This window comes from Paralichthys olivaceus, chromosome 13, assembly GCF_024713975.1.
Source record: "Paralichthys olivaceus isolate ysfri-2021 chromosome 13, ASM2471397v2, whole genome shotgun sequence".
NCBI lineage: Eukaryota > Metazoa > Chordata > Actinopteri > Pleuronectiformes > Paralichthyidae > Paralichthys > Paralichthys olivaceus.
In genome coordinates, this window is record NC_091105.1 from 5,175,249 (window position 1) to 5,201,653 (window position 26,405).

The following is a 26,405-nucleotide window of genomic DNA, read 5'->3' on the forward strand; positions in this document are numbered from 1 at the left end:
ACACGAAGAAAAAGCTATTATCGACATCACCTGAAACGAGACACTCAACCCAGCAAATATAAATATCTACTTTATATTACATGTGTACATTTACTTTTACCCGTTAGTTTTGTTGTAAAATACAAACAGCCACAAGATGGAGGGAGAGGAACACCCCTTCTGTTGAACTTAGTGGTACAGTCCGAAAAAAATAACTGTCCAGTAGATGTGGTGACATCAAACAAACACGATCTGCGAGGAGGCGCTTTGATCTTTTACCAGATGTTGTCTCATCGATTCGCTCGACTTACACAAGCACCTGTGTTGATGCCGTCGCGTTATTTTAACGCTTGTTTTTTATCGCTACGATGGAAACAAACGCGGAGGTGTCATCGAAGTCATTTCGTTCTAGCGCAAACTTGCGAACGTGCTACATGATAAGTTACACGCGTGGAGGAGCAGTCGCAGATTTTGGTTCATTTTCTGAGTTCATGTGAAGGGAGCTGGTGCGTGGCCAGAACAAAGTACACATAGACAGTGCGACCCCTTGCGTCTGACGAGGGAACATGCAGGCATTGTTTGTAACATCACTAACTTCACTAAATTACTGTTAACTCGCACATGTGACCTCATGTAAGCAGAAATGATGTTTGAAATGTAGTGGCTCGGTGTGCTCATCTCACCTCCTGCGTCCTCCTGCTGCAGCATTGTTTCATCTGGTCTCATGAACAACTCGGATGCAGCCTGTGAGATATTGGATATCTTCTCCAGGAAACATGCAGTAAACAGGGCAGGTCACCTTGTCCCGAGCTGAAAACAAAACGATGACAAGACGCCTTTAGTTGGGATGATGATGGTGATGAAAAAGTTGCATATTTTTACCAAATACATGCACAGATTGTAAAAATAAATTGAAATGCTGTTGAATGTAGGGCAGTAAATCACAAGTATTTTCATCACTGGGTCATTTTTGAATCAATAAATCAAATAATTGAAACTCTTCAGATTCTAACTGAGCACCACAGGGTATCTCAATTGACTGAATGGTGTAAAATGTCCATCACAGTTTTTTTCTGACCAACAGTTAAAAATTCAGTTTATATCACACGAGATATAGAAATGCAACAAATCCTCACGACTCAGAGCCATTTTTCTTTTAAAAAATGCAACACGCTTCTGTTTATAAACCTTTTTAAATGTATTTATCGTCTCAGCTCTTGTGAATTGAAAAGAACCCAATAGTATTAGTTTACTTTGCAAGAAGTACTACATTGTCACATTTCTAATGCCTGCACCACAGAATAAACACACACACTTTGCATCTTTCACACTTATTTCCTTAATGTTTGTGCACTGGCTGCACCGGTCTTTTTAAAGCAGCACAAATCGATACACAGCAGATATCCTCGTACTGCAGCAACTACATTTTAGAAGCTACACAAAAAAGCAGAGAAGTTTGTGGCTCTGAGGGAGGCAGTCATATCATCCCTTTTCATTTCTAGGGAATACACACATTCAACAACATACATCCTGTAAATCTTTTCCATATTAGATGTGTCTTTACCTGCCTGTGTGTTTTTTACTCCTCAGCTAGCAGGTGCTTCTGTGTCCTTTCAAATCGATAGCAGAGCATCACAATGACTTGGCAATTTCACATTCTCCATAGATTCACCAGGCATCTTGTGTCTTCTCCCTCCTTGGGACTGCATCCTGAAATCAACACTTCACCGGCTCCACTTCAAAACAGAGGGATGAGCTGTGTGTCACCAAGGCAGCCAGAGAGGGAGTTGTGTTGCTGAACGCTCCTGGCTGCTGAATCGGAGACTGGAAACTCGATCTGGGCTAAAAATAAAAAAACATCACCAGCATTGCCAGAAAGGAGGTGTGTCACTCACTGTGTGTATATGTGTATGTCTGTGTAGGGTCACAGAGGTGCAGCCCACCCCAATATACTCCACACACACACTCTACAAACACACACACACATACTCTAAACATGGAGTTTATCACATGTCAACATTTCCATAAGGTTTCCCCCCCGCATGAGTGTGCCAACCCAAGGTCTGTTTTTTTCTCCAGCCTCTTGTGATCACATGTGAATAATTTCCACAATGGCAGTTCTTCAGCGTCATTATCATTTGAAGGCAGGCACAAGGTCAAAAGAGGCAAGGACCCTTATGTAGAGCTGAGCTGTCATCTGGTTACATCACAGGACAACATCCCTGACCTCCAGCACAGCCAAAACACACACACACACACACGTGTAAACACCCACACACATAAACATGCATACACACGAACATGTCCTTGTACACTAATACACACACACACACACACACACACACACAGATGATCCTACATGTACACATACACATATACAAACACACACACAAATTAAAATACACATGCATATACAGATACATTTACAAATAATCACACATGAACACAAGCGCATACACATGAACACACACACACACACTGTTTGGCAGAAACACTGGTACGATCCTTCACGTCCTTTTGAAATGTTTGGACGTCCTCAGAGTGGAACATGTTTAATTTGACCTGACGTCCCTGAAGACGTCCTTCTTTTAAATAAATAAATAAATAGAACTCATTACATTCATCACGTCAACACGCTGCAGCTTAATCAACCACGTGAATCTTTTTGTCAGCACACAAGTCGAGGCCTTCAGTCAGTGTGTGTTTTCTATATATTGTACATATTTCACGCTGAGAGAAAAATGACTTTGATATTAAATTCATGGGAATGTGTGGTTTGCAGAGTTGACACCTAATACACTGGATGAAGGTACTTTATTTTCATTGCTTACTCACTGAGATACTTTCATGTATCACTGCTAAAGCGTCCTTGAGCAAGACGCTGAATCCCTGACAGCCACAGGGAGCTGGAGCTTTTCCGTGACCTCTGACCTGAGGATGGGGAGCAGCAGAACAGAGCATTTATTTACAGACATATATCCATCCATTATAAAAAGTGTTTATCCTTTGAGGGTCGTAGGGAGGGGGCTGGAGCCAATCCCAGCTGACAGGCAAGAGATGGGGTACACCCTGTACAAGTCACCAGCTGACGTACAGAGAAACAACACACAACACCAGATCGTTTCCACGCACACATGGCGAGAACACTCCACTCGGAAAGACCACGGCAAAGCTGGGATTCAAACTTGTGAATCTTCTTGCACAGAAATCCCACCCAGACAGAAAAAGGTGGGAAAGGCAGAAAGGTTCGATCTAAACTGTGCTGTAAGTGTAGTTGTGTCTTTCAGGCCTGAGCGGCTCGACTCTCAGCACCTGTTTGAATAAATTTGTTTAACAAAATATGTCAGAGGTGATTTTTCAAGTCTGACCTGCTTCTTTTTTATCAAATAATGAATGTGAATAAACACACACACACACACTCGCACACTTTGCATCTTTCACATTTATTTCCATAATGTTTGTGCAATGGTTTTATATAGTGGCACTTTCGGCCACTACATAAAACCATTTGATAAGAAAGTATAATAAACAAAGTCTGTACAACATTTAATTTTATTCTTTAGTAACTTTCTATAATAACTAAAATAAAGCACAAAAAATCTAAAATAAAATCTTTACGTATAAGAGAGAATATTTCTTAGTTAATCTATAAATCAGAAGAAGCATGGCTGTAGTCTTGTTTTGGACGGTCATGTTGTAGTTATGAATCAAGTTTCATCATCTCAGATTTCCTGCTGCCTTTCAACACTCAAAACGTCCGACTCTCCTGGATTCACACGCTCTAATTATAGCTGCCTTAACGACAGTCAGGACATCAGGGGAGACTTAAAACTACTGCGAGGGAACAGGGAGAGATTTTTTTTTTTTTTTAACAATTTCTGCGTCCTCACATGATTTAGAGGCTTCCTCCTTTTTGCCCAGTGTGAGGGTAAGATTGTTGAATTCATGGACTGACAGTGTGGATTTAAAAAGTTGGACTGGTTCACTTTGAGGAACATGGAAAGAGTCAGCGATCAGACGTCGTTATGTCAGTGAAGTAGAATTGTTGCAGATCTTTCTCCTGGTTGAGGAAAGTTCAACATTCTGTTCAGCTGCTGGTGATAAGTTGCTCCAACAGAAATGATTTGCTGCTTGTCTCTTTTTGTCGTCGTCAGCCTCTTTGGTAAGTCCCGAGTCAGTGAGGTCTGTGGCTCCAGTTGCAAACTGGACAAAAACACTTAAAATGTCTTTTAAAAGTTCTCAGATCTGTCTTATTAAATTTCTTAAAAAAAACACTCCTGTGATCACTGTTATAGAAGGAATCAGTCGACTGTAAATAAAATGTGCATTTTTATTAAAATATTTTGTTTTTGTAGAAACAACCAGCATTTTTTAGGATAATTTGTTCACTCTCGGTGATTTCACACGGCTTATATCCTTATATTTTATATGTAAATGAGTTATGGATAAGTGTATCTATAAATATGAACGTCTTTATTTCATTGGACTTTTTAAAACTAGAAAAACCATCCAGCAGTTGTTTGCCTCCAACAACCAGTACATACATTTTTTTCCAGACTCATGTGAGGTCACGGTGACCTTTGACCTTTGACCACCACAATGGAATCAATTAATCTGTAAATATTTGTACCAAATATGTAGAAATGACCTCAAGGTGTTCCTGAGATGTTGCATTAACAGGACTAATAACATGATGGGATTGGGATAGTGATCCGTAACTTTTTTACTCTTTAATCTGTTCAATTCAATCTAATCTCATTATTTTATTTTCTCATGCTCCTCGTTCTTGTCATTTGTTTAATTATTCTCCTGTGTCTCATTTTCTTCTACTTAATCCTCCTCTTCTCTTCTTCTGTTCTTCCCCTCCCGCAGTGTCTCAGTGTCACGGCGGCTGTGCGGAGGTGGACTCTCTGACCGAGGCCGTGGCAGGAGACAGATTCCTGCTGGGCTGCATCTCCTGTAAGAGGAGAGAGGAGGTCTCTGCCCGAGCCACCGTGGACTGGCACTTCAAACCAGTGGAAGAGGAGGAGTTCAGGCATGTGAGTCGAATGATGATCCCTTTTTTTAATAAGTCAAGTTTTTAACGTCTCTACATCTGTATTTTCTTAAAACTCTGGAACATGGACAGATGTTAACTTGACATTTTTGTTTCAGTTGCAGTCAGACATAAAACATCCAGATTCATGCTGTTTGTACATCACAGGCATGTACTACATATTTATGTATATAATACATATATTTACATGATCACATCCACAAACATATAGATTAAACAAGTTTTTATCTTTTTATGGTGACCTCCGACCACCAACATTGAATCACTACGTCTTTGAGCCCATTTAAATTATTTTACCACATCTGTATCAATTACCCATCGAGGCATCCTCGAGTGTGCAGGAGTAATCATTTGGATTTAGGTTGGATTAAGTTGCATAGTATGAAAATACTCTAACATGCCTATTGGATTGCATAATGAATGAAATAGCAAGTTAAAAAAACAAAAATGTTGTGCTGGTGGAAGATTTTCCAAAACTTGGTAACCCCAGATTTCTTCTTATTGATGAGATGTGATAAGTTTCAATACTGTACTTTATATAAAGCCTTTATTAACGGTGGAAGTTCTTCTGCTGTATTTACACTTCTCAAACCTTCCCTGAGTCATTAGACTATTATCATTGATGTCTTTTTCTCAGATTTTCCACTATGACCACCCCAGTGCTGAGATCCTGCACGAGGATTTCAGCGAGCGTCTCGAGTGGCATGGGACCCAAAACAGTGATATTCAGACAGGAGCCATTTACCTTCACAACGTCACCTTCAACGACACGGGGACGTACCGCTGCACCTTCCACCGCACCCTCTTCCTGGCGATCTCTGACGAGCAGGTCGTCGTGGAGAAGGAGGTGGAGCTCAGCGTGGTGGCTGTGGGTGAGTTGGCGGGATATCTTCAGGTGGAAATATACACAAGCTGTAAAACATGACATTACAGGCTCTTGGATTTTAAAAGAACAATACCCATCAAAAATGAAAATGAAATGGTGACTGTTGATGTGGGACTTCACCTGTATACTTACTTTGTCTTTCAATAGAGATGTGTTTGTTTAATGTTCGCAGCCAATCGGGAGCTGACGTCAGTGGTCGCAGAGATAATGATGTATGTGCTGATCCTGGTTCTGCAGCTGTGGCTCATTGTGGTTCTGGTCTACTGCTACAAGAAGATTTCAGCTGAGCACGAGGCTCGGGAGGCCCGTAAGGCTCAGGCAGAGTGAGTCTGTCTTCTATATGATGTTTCACATCTCAAATTCAAGCCATCACACTCTCAACTGGGGTTTTCAATGATGCCATCAGATTTAATCATAGTCTAAATAATTCAAGTTGTCTTTGTATGTTTCCAGACTGTTGGAATCTAAAGACACCTGTGACGGGGTGCAGCTGGAGTAACACTGACAGTGAGTTCCTGTGGATTTTATGCTTCGAGCCACCTTCAATCAAATCAACATTTTTTAGGACTCATCAGCGAAGGCATCTGGTTTTCTTCTATTTTCTTGGCACTTTTGTGTTTTGATTTTTTTATTCTGTATCCACCAGGTTGGAAGATTATCTACCCGAGAGTTAAGCTTTCATTTCCGCTCTGTGACGACAACAACAACACAACTGCTGCGGAGGAGGTTGATTCTTGGTCGTATTCAGTCTAACGGGAGAATTTAACACTTTTTAAATTGTTTTTTTAAAGGACGATAAAAGTGTTTGAAAACTTATGGCCTCCAGTGCAAGAATCCAACGAATTACAATGTTTTATTGTTCATGTTCATGTAGCATTACTTGAAATACCTATCGAATGTATACAGAGAATAACAGACATCCTAAATGATCGGTTTCTGCAGGATCTCCAGATGCGTGTTAATACCAAAGCTGTTTTAAATAAATGGCTCCAGCTTGTTTACATGTCAATGCAGCCCAGGATTTTAATGGAGGATATTGTTAAGTTGTCTTAAGCACAGATGTTATTTCCTTCATCTGATCTTCTAATTATCTGAGTTTTATTTGAGGTTCTCTTAAATTGAATCCACATGTAGGAAAGAAAGTCTTCAGGTTCTGTGTTTTACACAGGTACTGGATAATTAGTGTGAAACCAGTTTGTCTCACGCAGACCACAGTGTCATATAGAGGAATGAACGAAGTGGATCTGGATTAAGAAAATAACAAGAAGAGATATTTAGTCGCATATTTTCTTCTACAAAGCAGAGGCGCTCTGTGAGAGCGAGCTAAAGGACATTTAGAGGTGATTGTGTTGTAACTCAATCTCGTCTGAGACTCAGGCTCTGGTCTGAAAGCAGCTTTGTTCTCCTGCATCAGCCAGAAACTACCACACACCCCAGCTCCCACTGCAAAGGATGATGATTTTTGCCCCTGATTAAATGACACAGTGGTGAGACTGCTGTTTATTCCACATGCAGTTGTAGCATAAATACATGACATGTTTTTCTTATGATGTCCACTGCCTGCGTGAGATCTGATGTAAATTAAATATCTTTGCTCAGTGAACTGACGAGTGTTGCAGAGCTCCGTGGTTTGAGTCACGCTACACCGCTGCCTCACGACACCGAGCTTTTGACCTTGCCCTGTGACCTCCTTGTTTCATTAAACGTGTTGACATGCAGAACGTGCAGCATGTCTCCTTCACGTAAAACCAGGGAAGAAGGGCAGACGTGTGGGACGAAGAGAACAGGGGTTGAACATTTTTTGCTCTGTGTCGTTTGGGAAACGTGGACGGATCAGATGCTTCTCATCCTGCTGGAGACTTGAAATGACTGATGCCAATAAGAGCAGGAACTGATTCTGGATCCTTGAAAGGTGGGATTATTTCTCTGTACTGAAGGTAGCTGAAACAATAATGATGTAGATTTTAAAAAATCATGACGTAGATATGTCTAGTTTCCTCTCTGAACACTGAAAGTTCACCCGAGGTTAAAAATACATAAATGCAAAGTTATTAGAAAATGAGTCTCCTCCATGAAATGTGTTGGTTTTTTGTGTTTCCTTCTCCTGGATGAGTTTTATTAAAACTACTGTGTAATGTGCCTCTTTTTCTTTAGCTTCTAATTCCTGTATTAAAGTGGGAGACCAATTTTAAGTGCATGTCCATCTCCCACTTAGTTCCTTCATCTTTCTTCTCATGTCATAACATGAATTGATTTAATCCAAATTGGGTTTTAGGGGAGTATATGTAAAAGCTTCTGGCAGAATTGTAAATTCAAGTCATCTGCAGCTCAGATATCCTGCATTTTTATTAGTCTGTCGTCTCTAGGGTGTTGTAAAGGAGTAAGAATTTACATATTAAAGATATGTTACAATACTTCATTTAAGTATAAAGCAGCTGTTATATATTATGTTGACTTGTTCATCCAAACTTTTTCCAGCAATGTTGAAACCCAGATTTAATTTCATCAAAATGTTTTCTCTTTAGCAGTGGCTCTGCTTTAACTCCTGAGTAATTATGTTTGACAAATGAAAAACACACTGTGACCCTGTCCACTGTTTGTATCAGTCACTCGTATTGGATCAAGATTAATCTTTGTTGTTTGCTGCAAAAGGTAAAAAACTCTTGAATGCGTAATCTCATTACTTACACCTGAGTTGTATCAGGTAGATTCTCATCAGCAATGGTGGTGGAGATAACAACTCCCATGATCCCATGCTGCTTTAGGACTTCATCAAACAGGACTTTTGTTTTTGTTTTGACTTAGGGACCCCCTAGTGGCAGAAGTTACACACTGTACATTTAAATAAAACAAAATAGTGTAGTGATAAAGAAGGAGGAATAGTTTTTCTCATTGTCTTCTTCTTCCTCAGTTGCAGGTTGCTGAGTGTCCAGCGGGGGTCACCATGTCTAACATGAACGTCACTGAGCTGCAGTCGCTCCTGCTGTCCTTCCTGCAGCACTGCCTGAACAGCACAAGAGTGCTGTCTCCACCGATACCTCAGAACCACACCTCCCAGCAGGCTGTGCACTACGCGACTGGAGCCACGGCCCACGCTCAGTCTCAGGGATTCCTGTACATCCTTCTGGTGGTTGGCTTGTTCAGCTTCTTCACGTTCGGCATCATGCTCAGCTTCATTCGCTCCAAGAAGCTGGAGAGCTCTCACGACCCGTACCACCAGTACATCGCCCGCGACTGGACCAAGGTGACGACTCCCTCCAGGGCCGTCGCTCAGGCTCTGCACAGGGAGGCTGCAGGAAGCGGAGCCAGCAGCAAGGACCCAGTCATCATCTGCAACCCTGCAACACTGGATCAGCTGTCAGACTAGAATTAGACGTTTCACACTTTAAAATAACCAAACACAGAAACACTTTTAAACAAGATCTTTAATTACCCTAACTTTAAATGTCACATAGCAACGAAAAAGTTCCAGTGATAGGTTTGTATTTTAAGATCAGTGATTTCACAGAAACAACTTTTATCATTAAAAATCATTGATTCAGATTGTGAGCAAAGCAGGTGAACAAGTCTGGGTCAGATATTTGTAATAATGATGGTTCAAGTGGGAGAAAATAAATAAACCACAAACTTCTTTATGGTCACATAAGCCGTGTTCAGACATTTTCTGACGATTGACTCCTTTCCCATTGCCAGTAGAGGAGTTTGCTTTTATGTTTTTCCCCAGTGTCTCATGTTCAAACGTCATCAACACGCTCGGACACTTTCCTGCTGTTTTCTCACTCAGGCTCACTCTCAATTTTTCTGGACATTTTAGAGGGGGTGGCAGGAAATGTTACAGAACTTTTGACTCAAACATTTGCGTTCTCACAAACAGCCCCTCTGGAAAATTACAGGACAAATCTCAGTGCATGTCTGAAAGCACTTTTCAGATTTTTAGTGTTTTCATCTGAATAAATTCTGCATCCATGACACAAGACCTTGTTTGCTGTTTTTAGGATAAGTGACGGCGTTGGCTCTTTTTTTCTCTTCCTTTCTCCTCTGTCGTTCTTTCTCTCTCTCTCTCTGCTGCTCCAGTCTGTGTTGGTGGGCTCCTTTCACAGCACGGTCGATCTCTCTGGACATGCTGAAGTGAACCATTTGCATGTTGAGCATCGGTACAATGAGGTTGTAATTGTCCACCATCTTGTTCAGTTTCACCAACTGCTCTTCTACAGATGCACACAGCTGATCCCACTGGCTGTGCTCCATGGGGCTCATGGGGTCACCAAGCCTGGCCCTCCCCTCCAATAACCGCTTTCGGAACTGAGCAGTCATCTCTCGGATGTCGCGTTGTGTCACGACCCAGGCTGGCTGGTAACCATTGTCTATGAGGATGCGGTTGAGGTTGTGGGTCATAGGATCAGCGTACGGATTGTGCTCAAACTTGTTGAGGGGCTTTCCAGCTCCACTCAGGTTCCTGAAGTCCCCGCGGGCCATGGACTCCTGGATCAGGTCCTCCACCAGCCGCTCCACTGCCTGGGTGATCTTGATCTTCCTGCTGCGCTGACGCATATCCCGTTCCACAAGAGCTCCCTCTGCAGCTGCTGCCCTCTCATGCTCCCTCTGCCGGTAGTTCAAAATCTCCTCAGATGCCCGGTCGACACGAATCTGCCGGTACTGACGCTCACGCTGGCTGGGAGTGCCTGAGCCTATACCGTCATAGCTGAGGTAGTGTCTGTGTGGAAGTGCTGCACCTCTGGACCTATCCTCCTCTTCCACTTCCTTCGCCCAGTCAGCTGGTTTGGTCTTACTCTGATGTGCCAGCACAGTGCGGTAGGCCTCCTCCACGCGGGCAAACAGTGCTGAATCTGCGGTCGGAGCCCCAGAGTCTGGGTGGTACAGTTTCGCCAGATGCAGGTAGGCCTCCTTCACCTGCGCAGGACTGCTCTGTCCCTCATCAGGCAGCTGCAGGAGCCTGTAGCTCTCTTGCAGGCTGCGGCTGATTTGGGCACGAGAGCTGAGTGATCTGAGCAACAGGGACTGTCGAGTCAAGACGAGCAGGAAACGGCCGTGATAGATGTCACTGCGAGAAGCCAGGAGGAGGAACGTGCAACTCATGTCTGAAAAGCAAAGGCGTTACCTCAGTCAGTCAAGTTAGAAGATATCTTACAATAAATACATTTACTATTAGTAAGCAATGACGAACCAGAACAGACCACCAGTAGTATAGAGAATAAATAGAGTATATAATCTAGTCACGATACATGATAGAGACATGATGGAAACATGATGGAAACATGATGGAAACATGACGGAAACATGACGGAAACATGATGGAAACATGATAGAAACATGACGGAAACATGGAAACACGGAAACATGACGGAAACATGACGGAAACATGACGGAAACATGACGGAAACATGATGGAAACATGATTAAAGACAGTCTCGTCTCCTGATGAATAAAATGATCATAGAAACTTCAGCACAGACCTGATGGTTTGAGAACCTCCGGAGAAAAGTGTTACATGACCAAACAGTGTTTACATGACCAGAGGACAGAGAGCCACTTCTTCTTCTGATCAGACCCCACACCACCAGGCCCATCACCGCCACCTACTGGACTGGAGTGTGAACACATGATTGTAACATTGCAAAACATGGCCGAAAAATTATGTAAAACACACACACACACACACTCTCTCTCTCTCTCTCAAACACACACACACACACTCTCTCTCTCTCAAACACACACACACACACACAAGTAAACAATATATTTTTGATTAGAAGTTTGGCATCTAACAATTGAAAGTATTATCGCCATCTACTGGACTATAGTGTGAACGCATGATTGTGACGTGCAGAAAATGGTGGGAAAAAGTTTTGAAATATAAATCTTCATTTACAAATACATACACACACACACGAACCACAAAATATAAACTGTTGCTACTGCTGCTTCCTCTTCGGATCAAAAGGTTGGCCTCCAACAATGAAATACGTGTAACCTGCAAAAAAATGGTGGAATAAAGTTTAGGTATCTTCATATACAAATACAATTATACAATAATCTTCTGATTAGGCATCAAGCAATTAGGTGTATTACCACCACCTACTAAATGGAGAGTGAATCTATGATTTTCAAAGACAAAAAAATGTTGTCCGAGCTTTATGAGTGAAAAGCAGAGGACAGAACACTTTGGAAAGGTTCCTCTCTTCTTTACTGTCTCACGACCACTCCTGCACAGTTCCTCATCTGAATGTATAGCATTATATCATTATAAATACTTAATATACAATGTGTAAGACTCTCCATCCATGCACTACAAATATAAGAACCACAAACAGAAATCAAAACATTTTATTATAAATTTAAAAAACATTTGAATGAAGTTCCAACAACAAATTATCTTTAAAAAATCATTTAGCATATCAGGCATACAAGAGAGTTTAAAACTTGCTTTACATGCAAACATTGGGCATAATAGTATTTTTTTAATCAATTAATTCTTCATGATTATCAGATCAAAACTTTCTACATGTTGCTTTAAACCTGACAGGTGTCTCATGACATATGATTGTTAAAAAATTAAAAAGTAATTAAATTAAACCTTGCTGATCAGGACAAAGAAGAAACTTAACACCAGACAAATTTAAGAGAACAGAAAATTAAGAGCAACAGTTCTGATAAACATTAAAAAAAACCCAAGTAGATAAAATCCATTAACATCTATACTTCATCATCACAAGTCATGTTTGTTCAAGAAATGGATTTCACCAACACCTTTTCTATTGTCTCTGCAGGTCATCTACGAGATATGGTTCATTTTTCTTAAGGATTTCGTAGAAGATATCTTTGCAGGTTTCACTGGCTTTCAGGGATGTAGAGAAGAGCTCCCTCATCTTCTCCTGAGAGGTCGCCAGAGCCCGGATTTTATCATAAGTTTCTTGCTGGATGACATTTTTCTCCAAGAGCTCATCCAGAATTGGTCCAACGTTGCTCACTCTGCTGATCAGCTGACATTTATGTTTGTCCACAAAGTGCTTTTCTGAGGAAAAGAGGAGATGAAGTTAGAACCAAACACTTAGGAATTTTTTTGGGGAATCTTTAAGAACTTCTTCCTTCTACAAAAGAGATGCAGATGAGTGAAATTCCGTAAATATTCAATAGAGACAATGCATGTTGTGGTTGGTCTGAGAGTCGGATAGTAGCACCACTCTCTATATTTCAGTTGTTCTTGTGCTGTGTGGAAATTAAACACAAACATGACGCACACAACTATATGATGCCTGCGGAACACTAGTGGATTATCGGCCCAAGTCTGGGGCTGATGGAGTTCTCTCTATCACTGCAGGGGCGTTGCAGATTTGAGGCTGATCTAGATGATCTGGCCGAATGATCCTGTAGTGTGCGGGGTTTACAGACACAGGCTACATCCACATGACTATGTTTTCATTTTAAATGTAACGTTACCTAAGCACACACAGTGATGTTTACATTATTTTTCGTTACCCTAACCCTCCAGAGTAGAAGTCTTTTAGTGACAAGATGTCGTACTACCTGAGCATCCACCCTCTGCCTTTCCGCTTCCATCATTTGCTCCACATGAGGCTCTTGCAGCTGAAACAAATTTTGGGAAATGATTCAATTATTGATTGGTCTGAGGTGAGTTTTTATGCATATAAACTGTTTTCTCCAAACACAAAGCAAGCACACAGCTTTATTTCATAGTCTAATGACAAAATCAAAGATTAGCAGGTGTTGGTGAACCAATGGAAAATCAAGTGGTATTCTATTGTGTGTTCTTCTCTTCTACTTTACATAGATATGATATTATTGATAAACAGTTTTCTGACTGAACTTGTCTGAACATCTATGATGTCAAAGAACCTTCTATGGTCAAATTACACGGTGAAGTACAGTCCAAAGTAAATGTCCACTTTGGAGAAGACGGAAACTTCATGTGAAACTGTAAAAAAACAGAAACGAACTCACCGTCACTGGATCCAGAGGATTGTTTAGCTACCTCCTCTTCTGCAAAAAAAAAACCACAGACAGTTAAGTTCTCTTTAAGTGATAAAGACACGTAGGCTTCATGTAAAAAAACATTTCAGTAGAGTTGAGTGTGGCAGTGAAATATGGATGGGGAGTAATACAGGACAAGTGAGGTGAGTGACTCAGTGTATAAAAAACCACCAGGGATTGTGGGCATTGGGAAAATATTACATTAACCAGGTACATCGCTCTTATTACTAGTTCCATCCGACAAGCAGAGCCTCACAAGAAATATCCAAAAGGGCAATCATTTATGAGGAACTGACCACTAAAAATATTAAAGATGAATAAAGTTATATATGGCCTGTGACACGCGATTGCTGTTATACATAAAATGAGGCACATATGGTGCTCCATAGGACTACGCCAGAAATTACATGAAGAAATTACATGGAAAACTATTTGGCTTCTCCAAAATACATTTCCTGTGCTCCAGTGGGTAAATATCCATCCCACCAAAACAAATCTATCCAGAATTTGTGGATATTGATAACATTTGTGAATTTTGTAGGACTGAAGATAAATCAGCTAAACACATGGATGTCAATATATCTGGAGAAGTTCAGGATTTTCTTATTACACAAACCAATCATTCATTTGAGGTCGGAGCTAAAGCTGCAATATGCATTGGAATCATTTAGGATTTCATTTAAGATGCAGGCTCCTCTGACTTTACTCTGGGCACTAAAACAGGATCAATAGCTATTACACATTTTTTTTCATCAATAGCAGCATTACGTTCAATCTTCATCGATATAACGCGTCCACAGATTTGTAGAAAAGTTATTATCTGCTTAGTTTAAAACCACAAAGTTCACTAAACTGCAGGAGCAAAAACATCTGCCTAAAAAATAGTTAAACACAATTATAAACATGACTCTAATGTGAGTCTTTTCAAACTCTGCAGAAATGTTATTAATTTCCTAACTCTCTTGTTAAGCTAATACAATCGATCTATTATTGTTTATTATAGTTTCCAATTCTCCTTTTCATTATGATCACACATCAAACTTTTCATCACAATATGCTTGTACCACTGACATGTATGTATTTTTTTTTTTATCATGGATTCATTATTTAATTTTTGTAATGGACACAAATGTTTATTCTTCCTGTAAATACGTGTCAATTAGTTTTGTTTGTCTTTAATCATGCATGTGGACTTTGCAGACATTCTTCTACTACGTATCTCTCCAGACAGTCTTTTACCGAGTCTTTCTGCGTCCTGGTTGCAGTCGATGTCTCTGAGAACCTCCACAGCCACAGGCACCGCTCCTTTCTCGGTGAAAGTGGAGACCAGGACGTCGGTGAGCACCAGAAAGTCCTTCCCCTCCACCCGCCTGAGTCTGACCCGGGGCTCCCCCCGGCGGTCCACGAGCTGGTGGCGGAACTTCTGCAGGTCCTGCTCGGACAGATCCTCCAACGTGTCCGCTAAAAGCTTCCTGACAGTCTTTGGCGCCATGGCTCACAGACCGTCTGTCGACCAGAAACGAAAGTGAAAGAAGGAGTGATGGTGCTGCCTTCACGTACTGTCAGAAATACCAAAATTGGTTTTCTTTTTTATAATTTGTTTGTTAAGCTTTATTAAAACGCGTACAGACACACAGTTCACCTATTTAGTTTTTCTGGGAAATATCAAATAGTTCATAAATGGTTTACAATCGTATTAAATATTCCACACAGAGGCTGTTGGTTGGTTATATAGTTTGTTGTTGGTTGGTTGATTTGTTGGTTGGTTGCTTGCTTATAAGGTTAGTTGGTTGGCTGGGGGATTGGTTGGTGGGTTATATTGTTGATTGGTTATCGGTAGGTACCTGGCTGGTTTGTTGGTTGATTGGTTGGTTGGTTGTCAGTTCGTTGCTTGCTTACATGGTTGGGTGGTTTGTTTTCCCGACGTCATTGAAAGCAGCTTGCTGGGCGGGGCCATAGACTGTTGACCCCGTCTATCTAACTTTTACATTTTGGCGCTGACTTTAAAATGTTGGCGCCTAGTCTCACTTTGAATAAATAAAATCTCTTTAAAAACATCGATGTGAACAACACGTGCGGGCTGCTGAGAGATGGAGCGCACAATAAAAACACGCGTCTTGCAGGCCCTGGAGGATCTGAGCCGTAAAAACCTGGAAAAGTTTTGTTTCCACCTGAGGAACCGCGGGGACAAGCCGGAGATCAGGACCCGAGAGGTGGAGAAGAAGAGTCCCGTGGAGATCACAGACCTCATGGTTTCTAAATTCACCGCAGTGCGAGCTGTGAAAGTGACCGTGGAGACACTGAGGCTGATCGACTGTAACCAGGAAGCTGAGACACTGGGTGAGTCATCACTCACCTTTCGGCGAAATTCGCCGTTTTGGATCCTAAATAAGTGACCTACCTGAGGGGGGGGGGGGGGGGGGGGGGGGGGGGGGGGGGCAGCAGTATGGCTCCCAAGCATCCGGCAGTGCTCAGCAGACTAAAAGCCAGACAGCTGAAGAAGAGAAGAGGGCAAGGCTGTTTATCTTGTTTCGCCACTGAACCCTGAATTAAAGCTGTGCTGTTGCACATTTCATTGGAGAAGATGCTAGTCTCGTTTCCTATACAGCATAGTTGTCGGCCTTATCCCTTATAACGCATAATGTGAATATGTATAGATTCATACTGTCCTGTAACTCAGCTTGATTTTTCTCTCACAGTGCACCTCATTGATGCTTTTCAATATACAATGTCCCAAAGTTTCGTAAATGTTGCGTATGCATTTTTTATTTCTGCTTGTTATTTGGGATTAGTGGGACCTGTTCAGTGTGAAAACTAAGCATTGTCTTTGAACAAGAAGTCGTTATCAAAAGAAACAATGTCCATATGGGGACAGAAGGATTATTTTGCTGTATAACACAACTAAATCACTGATATACAACAAAGTATAAAATCGTGTGTTGTTATTAAACTCATATAAGATCATTTTAAAATGTAAAGATACATTAGATGCCCTTTTTTGTATGAACATACCTGTGAACATTGTATTGATCACTCAACATCCCAATGAAACAAGTACATGGCAGTTAAACCTTGATATTGCTCCGTCTGTGAAATAAAATAAATCAGTTGGACTCTATAGTCAAAAGAAAGTCAAAGTCAGAGAGTCAGCATGCTGCACACTGGAAAATAACATTATTTTTTAAAAACCTGTCATCCTTCTCTACAGAATCGAAGACCAAAGCATGTGTGGACGTAAGTTCAACCTCACAGTGCAATTCAGAGATTCTCTATCACAAGTGGCTGGTCATTAATAAAGACACATTGCTGGATTGTTTTGGTTTTCTTTCTCTTCTATAGACAGGTGATCCCATTTTTCGCAAGACCTCTGACGGAAAGTTGAACACAAAGCCCTCGCAGGAAGCTGAGAACCATGCAGCCAGGCCCTTTACTTCAAAAGCTGTTAAAGGTGCTTCTGTGAAGATGATGAGGCCAGAGGAGGTGGAGGCTGAAGCCAAGGCTCAAGTTCTCTCTGAGGGCGGAGACCCTGGCAATGACAGGCTCGTTCTGAGCAGATATGTGATTCAGTTTGGCAAGTACAAAGGTCAAAACTTCAAATGGCTGTTGGAGAATGATCTGACCTACGCTGCCCTAATAGTGGCTGAACACCAGAGAGAGCGAAAGCACTCGATGATCCAGAGCCCACACATGGCCCACAAGGTACTGCAGAGGAAGATGAGATGCACACTGACATTTGAAGCGGGATTTGTTTATTTGAAAAAAAAAAGAGCTCAGCTAAACTTAGGAGAATAGTTGGAGAATACATTAATGAAAATAACATACAAAGTTCTAAAGAGAGGCCTGTGAGGAAAGGCAAGTTTATAACTTCCAGCAAGGAGGTTGAGTTTTCAACTGATTCCGTGGTTCGTTTCTCACAGTTGGTTGGACACTGCTACCAATTTGTATTCATTTTCTTACTATTTGAATTTTAGGTTGCATTTATGTAAATAAACTGTTTATGTGTTTGTTTGCTAACTTGAATTGCATAGAAAGAGCTTTAACTATGACATAAACTCTTCTTTTATTTTGAAGGATTCCCTGACACAATACGTGATTGCTTACCACGAGCTTTCAGAAGAACTCAGATATCATCATGCGTACCTGAGAGCCAAACAGAGATCCCTTCAGCCAGGCCAAGAGGGAATGGCCCTCCTTGGTTTTGGTGCTCACAGATGGGAGACGCTGCAGGGTCTGTATGAGTCGAAGGACTTGGACAAAATCAGGTTTGATAAAAAAGAGTGAATTGCATCAGATGGTGTTGTTGGTGCATCAGCAGACATTAAAGGCCACTGCTCTCCCCTCTACACACACAGCTATGTCAAATACCTCCGAAGAATGGAGTCAGAGTGCACACCTGGGTCCAAGATGGTGGACGCCATCAGATACATTTTACAGCGTGACCAGGAGTTGGCTGCAGCTGGCACTGCTCCCAGCAGGCCATTCACCAGATCCTTCTGCAGGGGACCCAGGAAGAGAAAGAGCAACAGAACCAGTTCCTCAAGGTATGTGTTGTACTCTGGGAAAGTGTTGTAGTACTTTCTTCTACTGTCTGTGTATGTAGTGTACTGGAGGTCCTCGTTCTGCATGTTTTTTGAATATACTTTCATTTGATTGATCTCTCCACTATGAATTTAGAACTTGATTCGGATTGGATTGATTTTAAGTTATCATACTGTAGTCATTCATTATTTTTATCTTTTAAATATTATCCTTTAGTTTAACTTATAGAGCAGAGGTCACTAATAGGCGGACACCAGTCTGGTTCCAGCCTCAGAACAATAAACCATAAATCATAAATCATTGTCAAATTTTGTGTGTTAGTGTTTCTGTTAGAACTGGTGCAGCTTTTCTAGCCTTCACAGCACCGGTTCAGCAGCCCAGGAAATGTGACGCAGCTCAGCCAATCAAAGCTTTGAATTCCGAGCAGGGAGTGAGATGGAATGTAAATTTTGAGAAAAGAGTTTTTATTATTTAAGAGTACAAATCGCTTTGGTTCATTGTGAAAACTGGCAATAAGTATTGAACATTTTATAACAGGCATCTCATTACCACTTTTTGCAGGCCGTTTGACATATTTTACACATTAGTGGTCATTTTTTATGTATTAAATGGTATGTCTTCTCAACAAAATTGTTCCTTGTCGAAAAAAGTTGAGGTTTAGTCTCAAGAATGTCCCCGACTTATTGAAAAAAAAAAAACGTTTTATAAGGCTTGGCTCAACCCTGCATTCTTTTGTCTGTCGCACCTACAGGTCCGTACAGGGGAAGTGGAGAAGGACCGGGTCGAAGACACAACAAACCTGTCTTCTCCGTTTTTGACAAAATCCTCTTTGGGATTTCTTACTTGTTTTCACAATGTTATTTAATCCAAACAAATTACTCTGCAAATAAAGGATGTGGATTTAAAATTGTCAGGGGAAATTCATTCATTGAAGCTGCAGACTCATGGAAGTTTATTATGGATGAAAAAACAACACTGATGCCTTTATTTTCTGTTGACAATCCTTGTGATGACACTATTCTTGGTAAGGGGTTCATTCCACTTGCTTGAAGAGATCACACATGTTGTACTTCATTGACACTTATTGATTATCTCCACAAAGAGGTTATAATTTAATCTGTGTTTGTTTGTTTGTTAGCAGGATTATGCAAAAACTGGTCAGGAAAGAATCCGTTCTCCAGACCAGGAGAAGGATTCAGGATCGGGTCATGTCTATTTAGTTCTATATGATGCAGAGAAATGTGTTTTTGAACTTTTTGACTTCATAAATCAAACAGCAAACTAAAAAGACAAGAACAGAGCCATGTTGGTTTTACACAACCTGGCAACCCGAAAGCTGCTATTGTTAATGTCTTACAACTGACCTATAAAACATCAGTAAATGTTGTATTAACTATTTATAGCTGCATTAACTAACAGTACCTTGTAAGAGAGTGGTAGGCCTAACCTTAGTAATTTAATATATTAGGATAGATAAAAGTGAAATTGTTGAAAAGTTACCAGAATACCAAATGAGAATGAGACTACACAAACATCTATGTTTATATACAGTTTATTTACACAAAATGATCATCACACAGGCTCAAACCTTCACAGTGGCTGCCTGCAAATGATCTCACTTCATGTTATTCTGATCAGCAACAGAGGTAGACATGAGTTTTGCATAAAAAAATATATAAATGCACAAAACTCTACATATGGGTTTCTATAAACACTATTTACATATCAGTTCCTCCTTAGAAACACATCGAATGAAGATAAGGCCTTTATTCTGCAGTTATTTAGCCCTGAGGTGAAGGAGCCTCATGTTTATGAGTCAGGTATTGGGAGACTTATTATTTCATAGAGAGTAACACGTTGTTTTTAAAGACTGATGGATTGTGACTTTTATGAGTTTTGATTATTTCTTTTCCCTGAAATGCAACATTGAAACGTGCTGGTCACTCTCAGCCAGCAGCACCAGTCCAGTCCTCCATCTCCTACTGAGGCGGCCATGTTTCACTGCTGTGCTCAGACGTCACCGCAGCCGGCACCCCTGGGCACTGCCACGACTCGGTGTTTGTGGGCACAACGTTCAGACTGATCAGGACCTCCTGCGCCGTCTTTCCCAGCATGCCCTGCACGTCACAGACGAAGCGGTAGACGTAGCGTTTTCCTGCCGTCTTGTGGATGATGTTCTTGTGGTAGTAGTAACGCAGGCCGCGGCTCAGCTTCTCGTAGTTCATCTTGGGTTTGTTCTTGCACTGGCCCCAGCGCTTGGCCACCTGTAAGATCAACAATAACCACTTAGGTGGGCTCAGATTTGAGAAAAACACAGCGGTGGGAGCAGAACGTTTGACACCAAGGGGCAACCCACGGTGGTTTGGTTTGTGAACGGCCACTTGGAAGCCTCGAGTTTAGCATTTTGTCCTGCACCATCTTGTTTTTTTAAATCAGAAGTATCTATATCTGGAGGAGTGAGGAGTGGGGGGTGGAGCCTGAGGAACCTGCACCCACAATGCATTTGGTGCTTTATGGTCTATTTGACTCTAAATAGTGTATTGAAGAAGACTCAAAACTAGAGAGTGACACAATAAACTTTTAAATGTTTACTGGTGTTATAAATCATGTGGGAAGTAATTTTCTCAAAAACTGACTTTTCAAATACTGCCGCCCTCTGCTGGTCATTCAAGACAATACAGGTTTTAGACAACTTCACAAATGGCTTCAATTTCCAGACCCGGACTCTACGTCCATTTTTATATACAATCTATGATTTGAGATTAAATTACTTCAGCAAACCTACAGAAGCGTTGACATCAGAATGTACTGTACGTGTCAAAAGTAAAAGTACGAAATTTGCAGAAAATAGGCCCATGTGTGATATATCATTATCTAAGACAGTGTATGATTGTAAATACTGACATATTAACATATTTGCAGTTTTAAAATAAATGTAGTGGAGTAAAAAGTTAATATTTTCTCTTTAAATGTTGCAGACTACAAATATGAGGCATGAATGGAAATATTCAAGTTACATTACTCAAGTTAAGTACCTCAAACATTGTTAATACATACAGCACCTTTGTAAAAAAATTACTTTCCACTTGTTTTCCACTACTGTCAACTAATACTCAGCAGTGGCTCTAAACCACAACAGAATGTATCCTTACCTCAGTGGGGTCGGACATCTTGAACTCCCAGCCGTCTCCCGTCCAGGAGATGAAGGTGCGACAGGCTGAGTCCAGAAGTAGTTCCAGTAAAAACTGCCACAACTGGATTGGACCAGAACCTGAATGAATAAATACACAGATTACTTTGGTTACAGAGGGCAAGTAGATTATAAGACAATGTGAGATTTTATTAACCTGTAATAATCAGATGGAGAAAATATTCAAGGCACTGCAGCACAAAAAATACTCAATTCAGTATCCAAAAATAAAAAATTATAGAGGAATTATAATTGCATTATACTGCTTAATAATTATTTTTACTGGAATAATGTAATCAATAATAATCGATAGCATTTGTATACTGCTTTCCTGGTCTTATATATAAGTATATATATAAATAATGAAGTATAAAGTGGCACTTAATGTAAAAAAGTACAAGAATGGTATATTCTAACCTGGATAGGCCGACATCCCTGGCATCTGGCCCTCCCTGTCTGGTCTCTGAGGGTGTGGGTTTTTGCGTTTGGCCACACGGGGACAGTACGGCTCTGAGGACTGAGGGCTGGAGCTTGAGGGGCAGGAGGCCAGAGGCAGATGAGGTAGGGGGCTGGCGAAGCTGGGAGATGGGTATTCAGGCCAGAAGGTTGACGAATGCCTCTGTCCGTCAGAGTCGTAGTAACTCTGATCCATCTCACCTGAGACAAAAAGAAGGTAGACACTTTACAGATCCGCCCACTGGCAGTGTGATCATTTTGTTTTTCTAACTGTAAATGACAATGTCTTACTTTGTAACGTGTTTGGTGCTTTTGTGGTTAAAAAGGGGCTGTGGCTGCCCTCCACGGCCGGGCTGAACTGTCCACTCTGGGGCACCAGGCTCTGATATGTCTGCGGAGACTCCTGGTATCCTGCCTGCGGCTGATCTACCGTCGGCCCGTCTGCTTGTCACAAAGAAAGTTGGTCATAAAAAGAGGGTCCTTTACAAAGGTACTTATATAGAGTGAGACAACATGAGTCAGGGGCTCACCATGTGGATAAGAGCTCCACCAGTTGAACTCCTGATACGAGTCCAGGTTGAACAGAGCAGTGTCACTGGTGCTCACTGAGGAGAGAGAGAATTGGACCGAAAATTGTCATAAAAGGCAAAAAATACAGACATGGTGACAGAGTGGATTTATTTTTGAGGTTTTACCTTTGGAGTCGTAAGGATGAGAAGATTTGGGGGGCTCTGGGAAGCTGCTCTCTGCTGGATACTGCTGCTGCCCGGGTCCTTTACTGTCTAACAGAAAAGACAGCTCTTCACCAGGGTAGTCTGGAGGTTAAACATAATACAGACAGATGGAGTCAGTGAATGATGATGATGATGGAGGAAGGACTGAGGTAAAGGAGCATACCAGTGCTTTTATCCTATTGGTGCTTATACATGAGGCTATGGCCTTATTTTCAGCTACACATCTCTGTCCACACGAGAACATGAAAACCCTTTCACCCCTGTCCATTTCACTGATGGTCGGTCGGATTGTGAACAAAAATTAGTAAAAAGTACTGGACGAAATAAAATAAAACTTGGTGGGAGGATGAGGTATGAGTGGAGGAAGAACCCACTACATTTTGGTTTGGATCCTGTTCAGATTTTTTATGTTTTCGCTGATTTCAGCGGACTGTTGAAGGAGATATGAGCATAAGTGCCAGTCTCGTTTTCCATTTGATTTCTCTGGGATTTAGATTTTGCTTTCAGGAACGCAGCAGCTAACTACAACCTTTCAAGTCACTCCCAAGTCGCTGCAAGTAGATTTTCTTACCGTGAAATGAAATTGTAAGGCCGTGAATTAATCTAATACATTGTCAAATTTGCTATAAAATGCTAAATCATTGGTATGATCCTTTAAACAGGTTGATTAGAGCTCAGCTAAAGGAAACAGTCATTAAGAGAGGGGAGAAAAGAGATGAATATGTCAGTTTGGGTCATTATCTTTACGGTGGAAGTTGACACAAGAAAAAGCCAGTTTGTTTACTGTCGAATCAGCACCAGGCACTCGAGCCCTGCTGTTTTTTTCCTCTTCAGCTCAATGGATGGAGGCAGCTCTGAGGAGGAAACCAGGGAGGGAGGGGTAGGAAGAGAGAGGAGGAAACGCCAGCGGAGGGTGTGTGACAGAGTAGTGATGGAGGGATGGGGAAGGGGGGGCTCTAAATCTGTTTGAAGAGGAAGTCTGGAGGAAAGGATTAGGCAGGGGAGTGCGACACGGGGAGTGTCTTTAACCTGACCACCCTGTTTCTCTCTGTCTTTGTCCACCTCAGCTCATTCACACACACACACAAACCCGGCGGCACCCCATTATCCTGACACGCCACTGGGCTCGAGCGAGAGCCCCCCACTCTCAAGGTCTCAGCGAGAAAGCTCTGACAGATGTGATGATACTGTTTGCGGAAAATATTTCCTCTGTCCTTCAGCTGCTCAGGTTCAGAGGAAACAGATCGCACAAACACTGAGGGCGAAAAAAAAACTTTGTCCTCATCACTGCTTCATTCTCAGATCGTCACCAACAGGGGAAAAAAGAAAAGCCCTGATGGTTTTAACTTGTGATACAGTGACATCACAGAGTCAAGTGATTCTCTAAACTCACCATAAGATGTAAAGTCAAAGCCGGCGGGCACTTCCTGTGTCCTGAAGTCCTCTGTGTAGTATCCAGTCTGGCAAATCTCCATCTGTGTTGAAAGAACGTGTGATTATTACTTTCATCAGCTTTGATTTCAAGATGGAGAGACAGAGGCAGCAATCTCTCTCTCTCTCTCTCTCTCTCACTCACTCACTCATATGCACACAGAGCTGATTAATCAATTAAAAGAACATTTATTGTTAATGTGTGTTGGTTTTCTATTGGCTCCAACCCCCTCTGTGATCCTAAAAGCAGTGGTTCTAAAACTTTACACATCAAGGACCCCTACATTGACCCAGATAGGCCCCCCATTTGACAAGATCTTTACTTTCAGGTGTTTTATAACAGGAACAGATTGGAATTCAGGAGCAAAACAGTCATACATCAGGTCATGAAGTTAAAGAGGACAATAAAGGACCCTCATGGAACCCCCTTAAGGACCATTGGGGGTCCCCAAACCACAGTTTGAGAACCAAGGTAGTAAACCTGGGAGTTTGCGGGCCACATGTGGACTTGTCTGCTATAGGAAAAAAGAAGATGCTTCTATTTGCAATTATTTTAATTGTCAGTGATTTATCTTTGTTTTTAAAATGTCAGACATATGTTTAAATCATTTTTCTAATATAAACTTTTATTCACTGTCAGATTTTATAAAAAACGAATTAAGCCACATCACAGCTCAGGATGAGCACATCTTCCTTCTTATTTCCTCTCATCTTCAAATAATGAAATTGAAAGTTAAATAAATAGAATAAGAGTCGAACTCTACCTTTATTTTGGGCTCTGTTCTGTCTGCAGGTTTGATGATGGTGTCCCAGTACATCACTCTCTTCCTCTTCTTCTCTTCTTTAGTTTTCTCAGACGTGTTATGATTTAACGACAGAGTGGTCAGTGTGCGCGCGGTCCCATTATAAAGGCTACAGGGGGGGTGGGAGGGGCGCGTGACCGCCGTGCGTCGTGACCAGAAGCTCGAGCTTTTGTTTAACACGAAGTGACGTCAGACCCCCCTCCCCCTTCCCAGCAACCAAAGATTCATTCATAAAAAAAAAAAACATTCACTAGTTTATTTTAAATGGAGAATTAAAAAAAATCCAGAAGATAGAAATGATTTTAAAACGCTTTGTTAAAACGTCTCATGCAGCTGTGTGTTAAAGTTTGGGCAACGTTTTTTTTATTTTTAATTATTATACACAATTATTTTGTTCTTATTTCATCCACTTTAGCTTCATGTGACACTATAACCACCAAACACTTATTCATTAAGAAAACACTCACTGGTTTATTTACTAGTAAATAAAAAGGAGATTAACAAAAGTAAAATCCTGCATAATAAAAACTAATTAAAAAAGCTGTTTTAAAAAAGGTAATTTTAAGTGATAAGTGATCACTTCAGTATCTTGTTGACTTTAAATAAAGATGAGATTAAATCGCTTTTCGTCAAATATTATTTTACTGTTGTTTTTATTTCATCAACTTTAATTTCCTGTGGCACGTAAAAAATAATAACAGCTGTTTGACACTGGGTGGAAATATTCAGCTGTGAGGTTGTGTGGCAGCCAGGAAACCAAAACGTGTGGAAGAATAGATTTGGCTAATTCTGGAAGCACAAGTCCTGCAATTGGTCAAGACGTTGAAGAATCCACCATTAACTGCTTCCTGTTACTAAACAATGACTCAGTGAGGTGTCCAAACCTTGGCACATACTATTTTTTTAAGTTAAAGAAGTGAAACAGTAATTTTCCTATTTGATAAAATCATAATTTGAATGTCTGTTTGCTGCAGGGGTTTTATTTACTTCTTTTCACTTTTAAAAATTAACAAATGTGGAATTTGTGTATATAACTATATGATAATAAAGTATAAGCTTTAATACTTTTTTAGCCTATAAAGCATTAAATGGACACAAATCAGTCACTACACTAAATTTTAAATTGGAACATCTGGATAGTGTAGATTCATGTTTCAAACGATCTGACTTATATATGTTCATGATTTCCTGATTTCACTTTTTATCAACGCAAGGATTTCTTGTTTTCCCCACTTTAAACTGAATATTGTCCCTATGGGATGATTGTGACAAATGATTAGTGGATTTATCATAAAACACAGATTAATCCACAATGAAAACC

At 41.0% G+C, this 26,405-nt stretch overlaps 6 protein-coding genes and 1 long non-coding RNA gene across 13 annotated transcripts; 4 read left to right on the forward strand and 3 right to left on the reverse strand.

The window, feature by feature from the left end:
- Positions 1–101: 101 nt before the first annotated feature.
- LOC138413586 (uncharacterized) lies at positions 102–926 on the forward strand. Its single transcript, XR_011245960.1, has 2 exons — positions 102–556; positions 685–926. It is a non-coding gene; the product is annotated as an uncharacterized lncRNA (long non-coding RNA).
- Positions 927–3,719: 2,793 nt separating this feature from the next.
- LOC109633373 (sodium channel regulatory subunit beta-1) lies at positions 3,720–6,930 on the forward strand. The gene is made up of 6 exons (XM_020093184.2): positions 3,720–4,141; positions 4,852–5,018; positions 5,673–5,907; positions 6,094–6,244; positions 6,375–6,428; positions 6,568–6,930. Exons 1-5 carry the CDS (start codon positions 4,099–4,101, stop codon positions 6,418–6,420), a joined length of 642 nt encoding a protein of 213 aa, XP_019948743.1. The 5' UTR covers positions 3,720–4,098; the 3' UTR covers positions 6,421–6,428; positions 6,568–6,930.
- A 593-nt stretch (positions 6,931–7,523) lies between these two features.
- On the forward strand, positions 7,524–9,288 carry LOC109633376 (potassium voltage-gated channel subfamily E member 1-like). The gene is made up of 2 exons (XM_020093188.2): positions 7,524–7,833; positions 8,833–9,288. Exon 2 carries the CDS (start codon positions 8,866–8,868, stop codon positions 9,286–9,288), a length of 423 nt encoding a protein of 140 aa, XP_019948747.1. The 5' UTR covers positions 7,524–7,833; positions 8,833–8,865.
- A 40-nt stretch (positions 9,289–9,328) lies between these two features.
- Positions 9,329–11,670, reverse strand: dnajc28 (DnaJ (Hsp40) homolog, subfamily C, member 28). Its single transcript, XM_020093183.2, has 2 exons — positions 11,396–11,670; positions 9,329–11,020 (listed from the first exon to the last, which is right to left on the reverse strand). Exon 2 carries the CDS (start codon positions 11,016–11,018, stop codon positions 9,864–9,866), a length of 1,155 nt encoding a protein of 384 aa, XP_019948742.2. The 5' UTR covers positions 11,019–11,020; positions 11,396–11,670; the 3' UTR covers positions 9,329–9,863.
- Positions 11,671–12,250: 580 nt separating this feature from the next.
- On the reverse strand, positions 12,251–15,497 carry pycard (PYD and CARD domain containing). Of its 3 annotated transcripts, none has more exons than XM_020093186.2 (4): positions 15,171–15,471; positions 13,902–13,940; positions 13,467–13,526; positions 12,251–12,954 (listed from the first exon to the last, which is right to left on the reverse strand). In XM_020093186.2, the coding sequence occupies exons 1-4, from the start codon at positions 15,421–15,423 to the stop codon at positions 12,695–12,697; spliced, it is 612 nt and encodes a 203-aa protein (XP_019948745.2). In that variant the 5' UTR covers positions 15,424–15,471; the 3' UTR covers positions 12,251–12,694. The 3 variants fall into 3 exon arrangements, with proteins under 3 accessions (XP_019948745.2, XP_019948744.2, XP_019948746.2); XM_020093185.2 differs by having other exon boundaries at positions 13,467–13,532; positions 15,171–15,468; XM_020093187.2 differs by lacking the exon at positions 13,467–13,526 and having other exon boundaries at positions 15,171–15,497.
- Positions 15,498–15,853: 356 nt separating this feature from the next.
- LOC109633171 (uncharacterized) lies at positions 15,854–19,547 on the forward strand. 2 transcript variants are annotated; one of them, XM_069537813.1, is made up of 6 exons: positions 15,854–16,271; positions 17,140–17,165; positions 17,271–17,630; positions 18,003–18,193; positions 18,284–18,472; positions 19,222–19,377. In XM_069537813.1, the coding sequence occupies exons 1-6, from the start codon at positions 16,022–16,024 to the stop codon at positions 19,286–19,288; spliced, it is 1,083 nt and encodes a 360-aa protein (XP_069393914.1). In that variant the 5' UTR covers positions 15,854–16,021; the 3' UTR covers positions 19,289–19,377. The 2 variants fall into 2 exon arrangements, with proteins under 2 accessions (XP_069393914.1, XP_069393913.1); XM_069537812.1 differs by having other exon boundaries at positions 15,861–16,271; positions 18,003–18,159; positions 19,222–19,547.
- A 459-nt stretch (positions 19,548–20,006) lies between these two features.
- etsrp (ETS1-related protein) lies at positions 20,007–25,234 on the reverse strand. Of its 4 annotated transcripts, none has more exons than XM_069537571.1 (8): positions 25,046–25,234; positions 24,244–24,325; positions 22,812–22,898; positions 22,647–22,721; positions 22,408–22,557; positions 22,078–22,317; positions 21,623–21,741; positions 20,007–20,734 (listed from the first exon to the last, which is right to left on the reverse strand). In XM_069537571.1, exons 1-8 carry the CDS (start codon positions 25,097–25,099, stop codon positions 20,450–20,452), a joined length of 1,092 nt encoding a protein of 363 aa, XP_069393672.1. In that variant the 5' UTR covers positions 25,100–25,234; the 3' UTR covers positions 20,007–20,449. The 4 variants fall into 4 exon arrangements, with proteins under 4 accessions (XP_069393672.1, XP_019948338.2, XP_019948337.2 ...); XM_020092779.2 differs by having other exon boundaries at positions 22,812–22,931; positions 25,046–25,227; XM_020092778.2 differs by having other exon boundaries at positions 22,408–22,560; positions 22,812–22,931; positions 25,046–25,203.
- Positions 25,235–26,405: the final 1,171 nt, after the last annotated feature.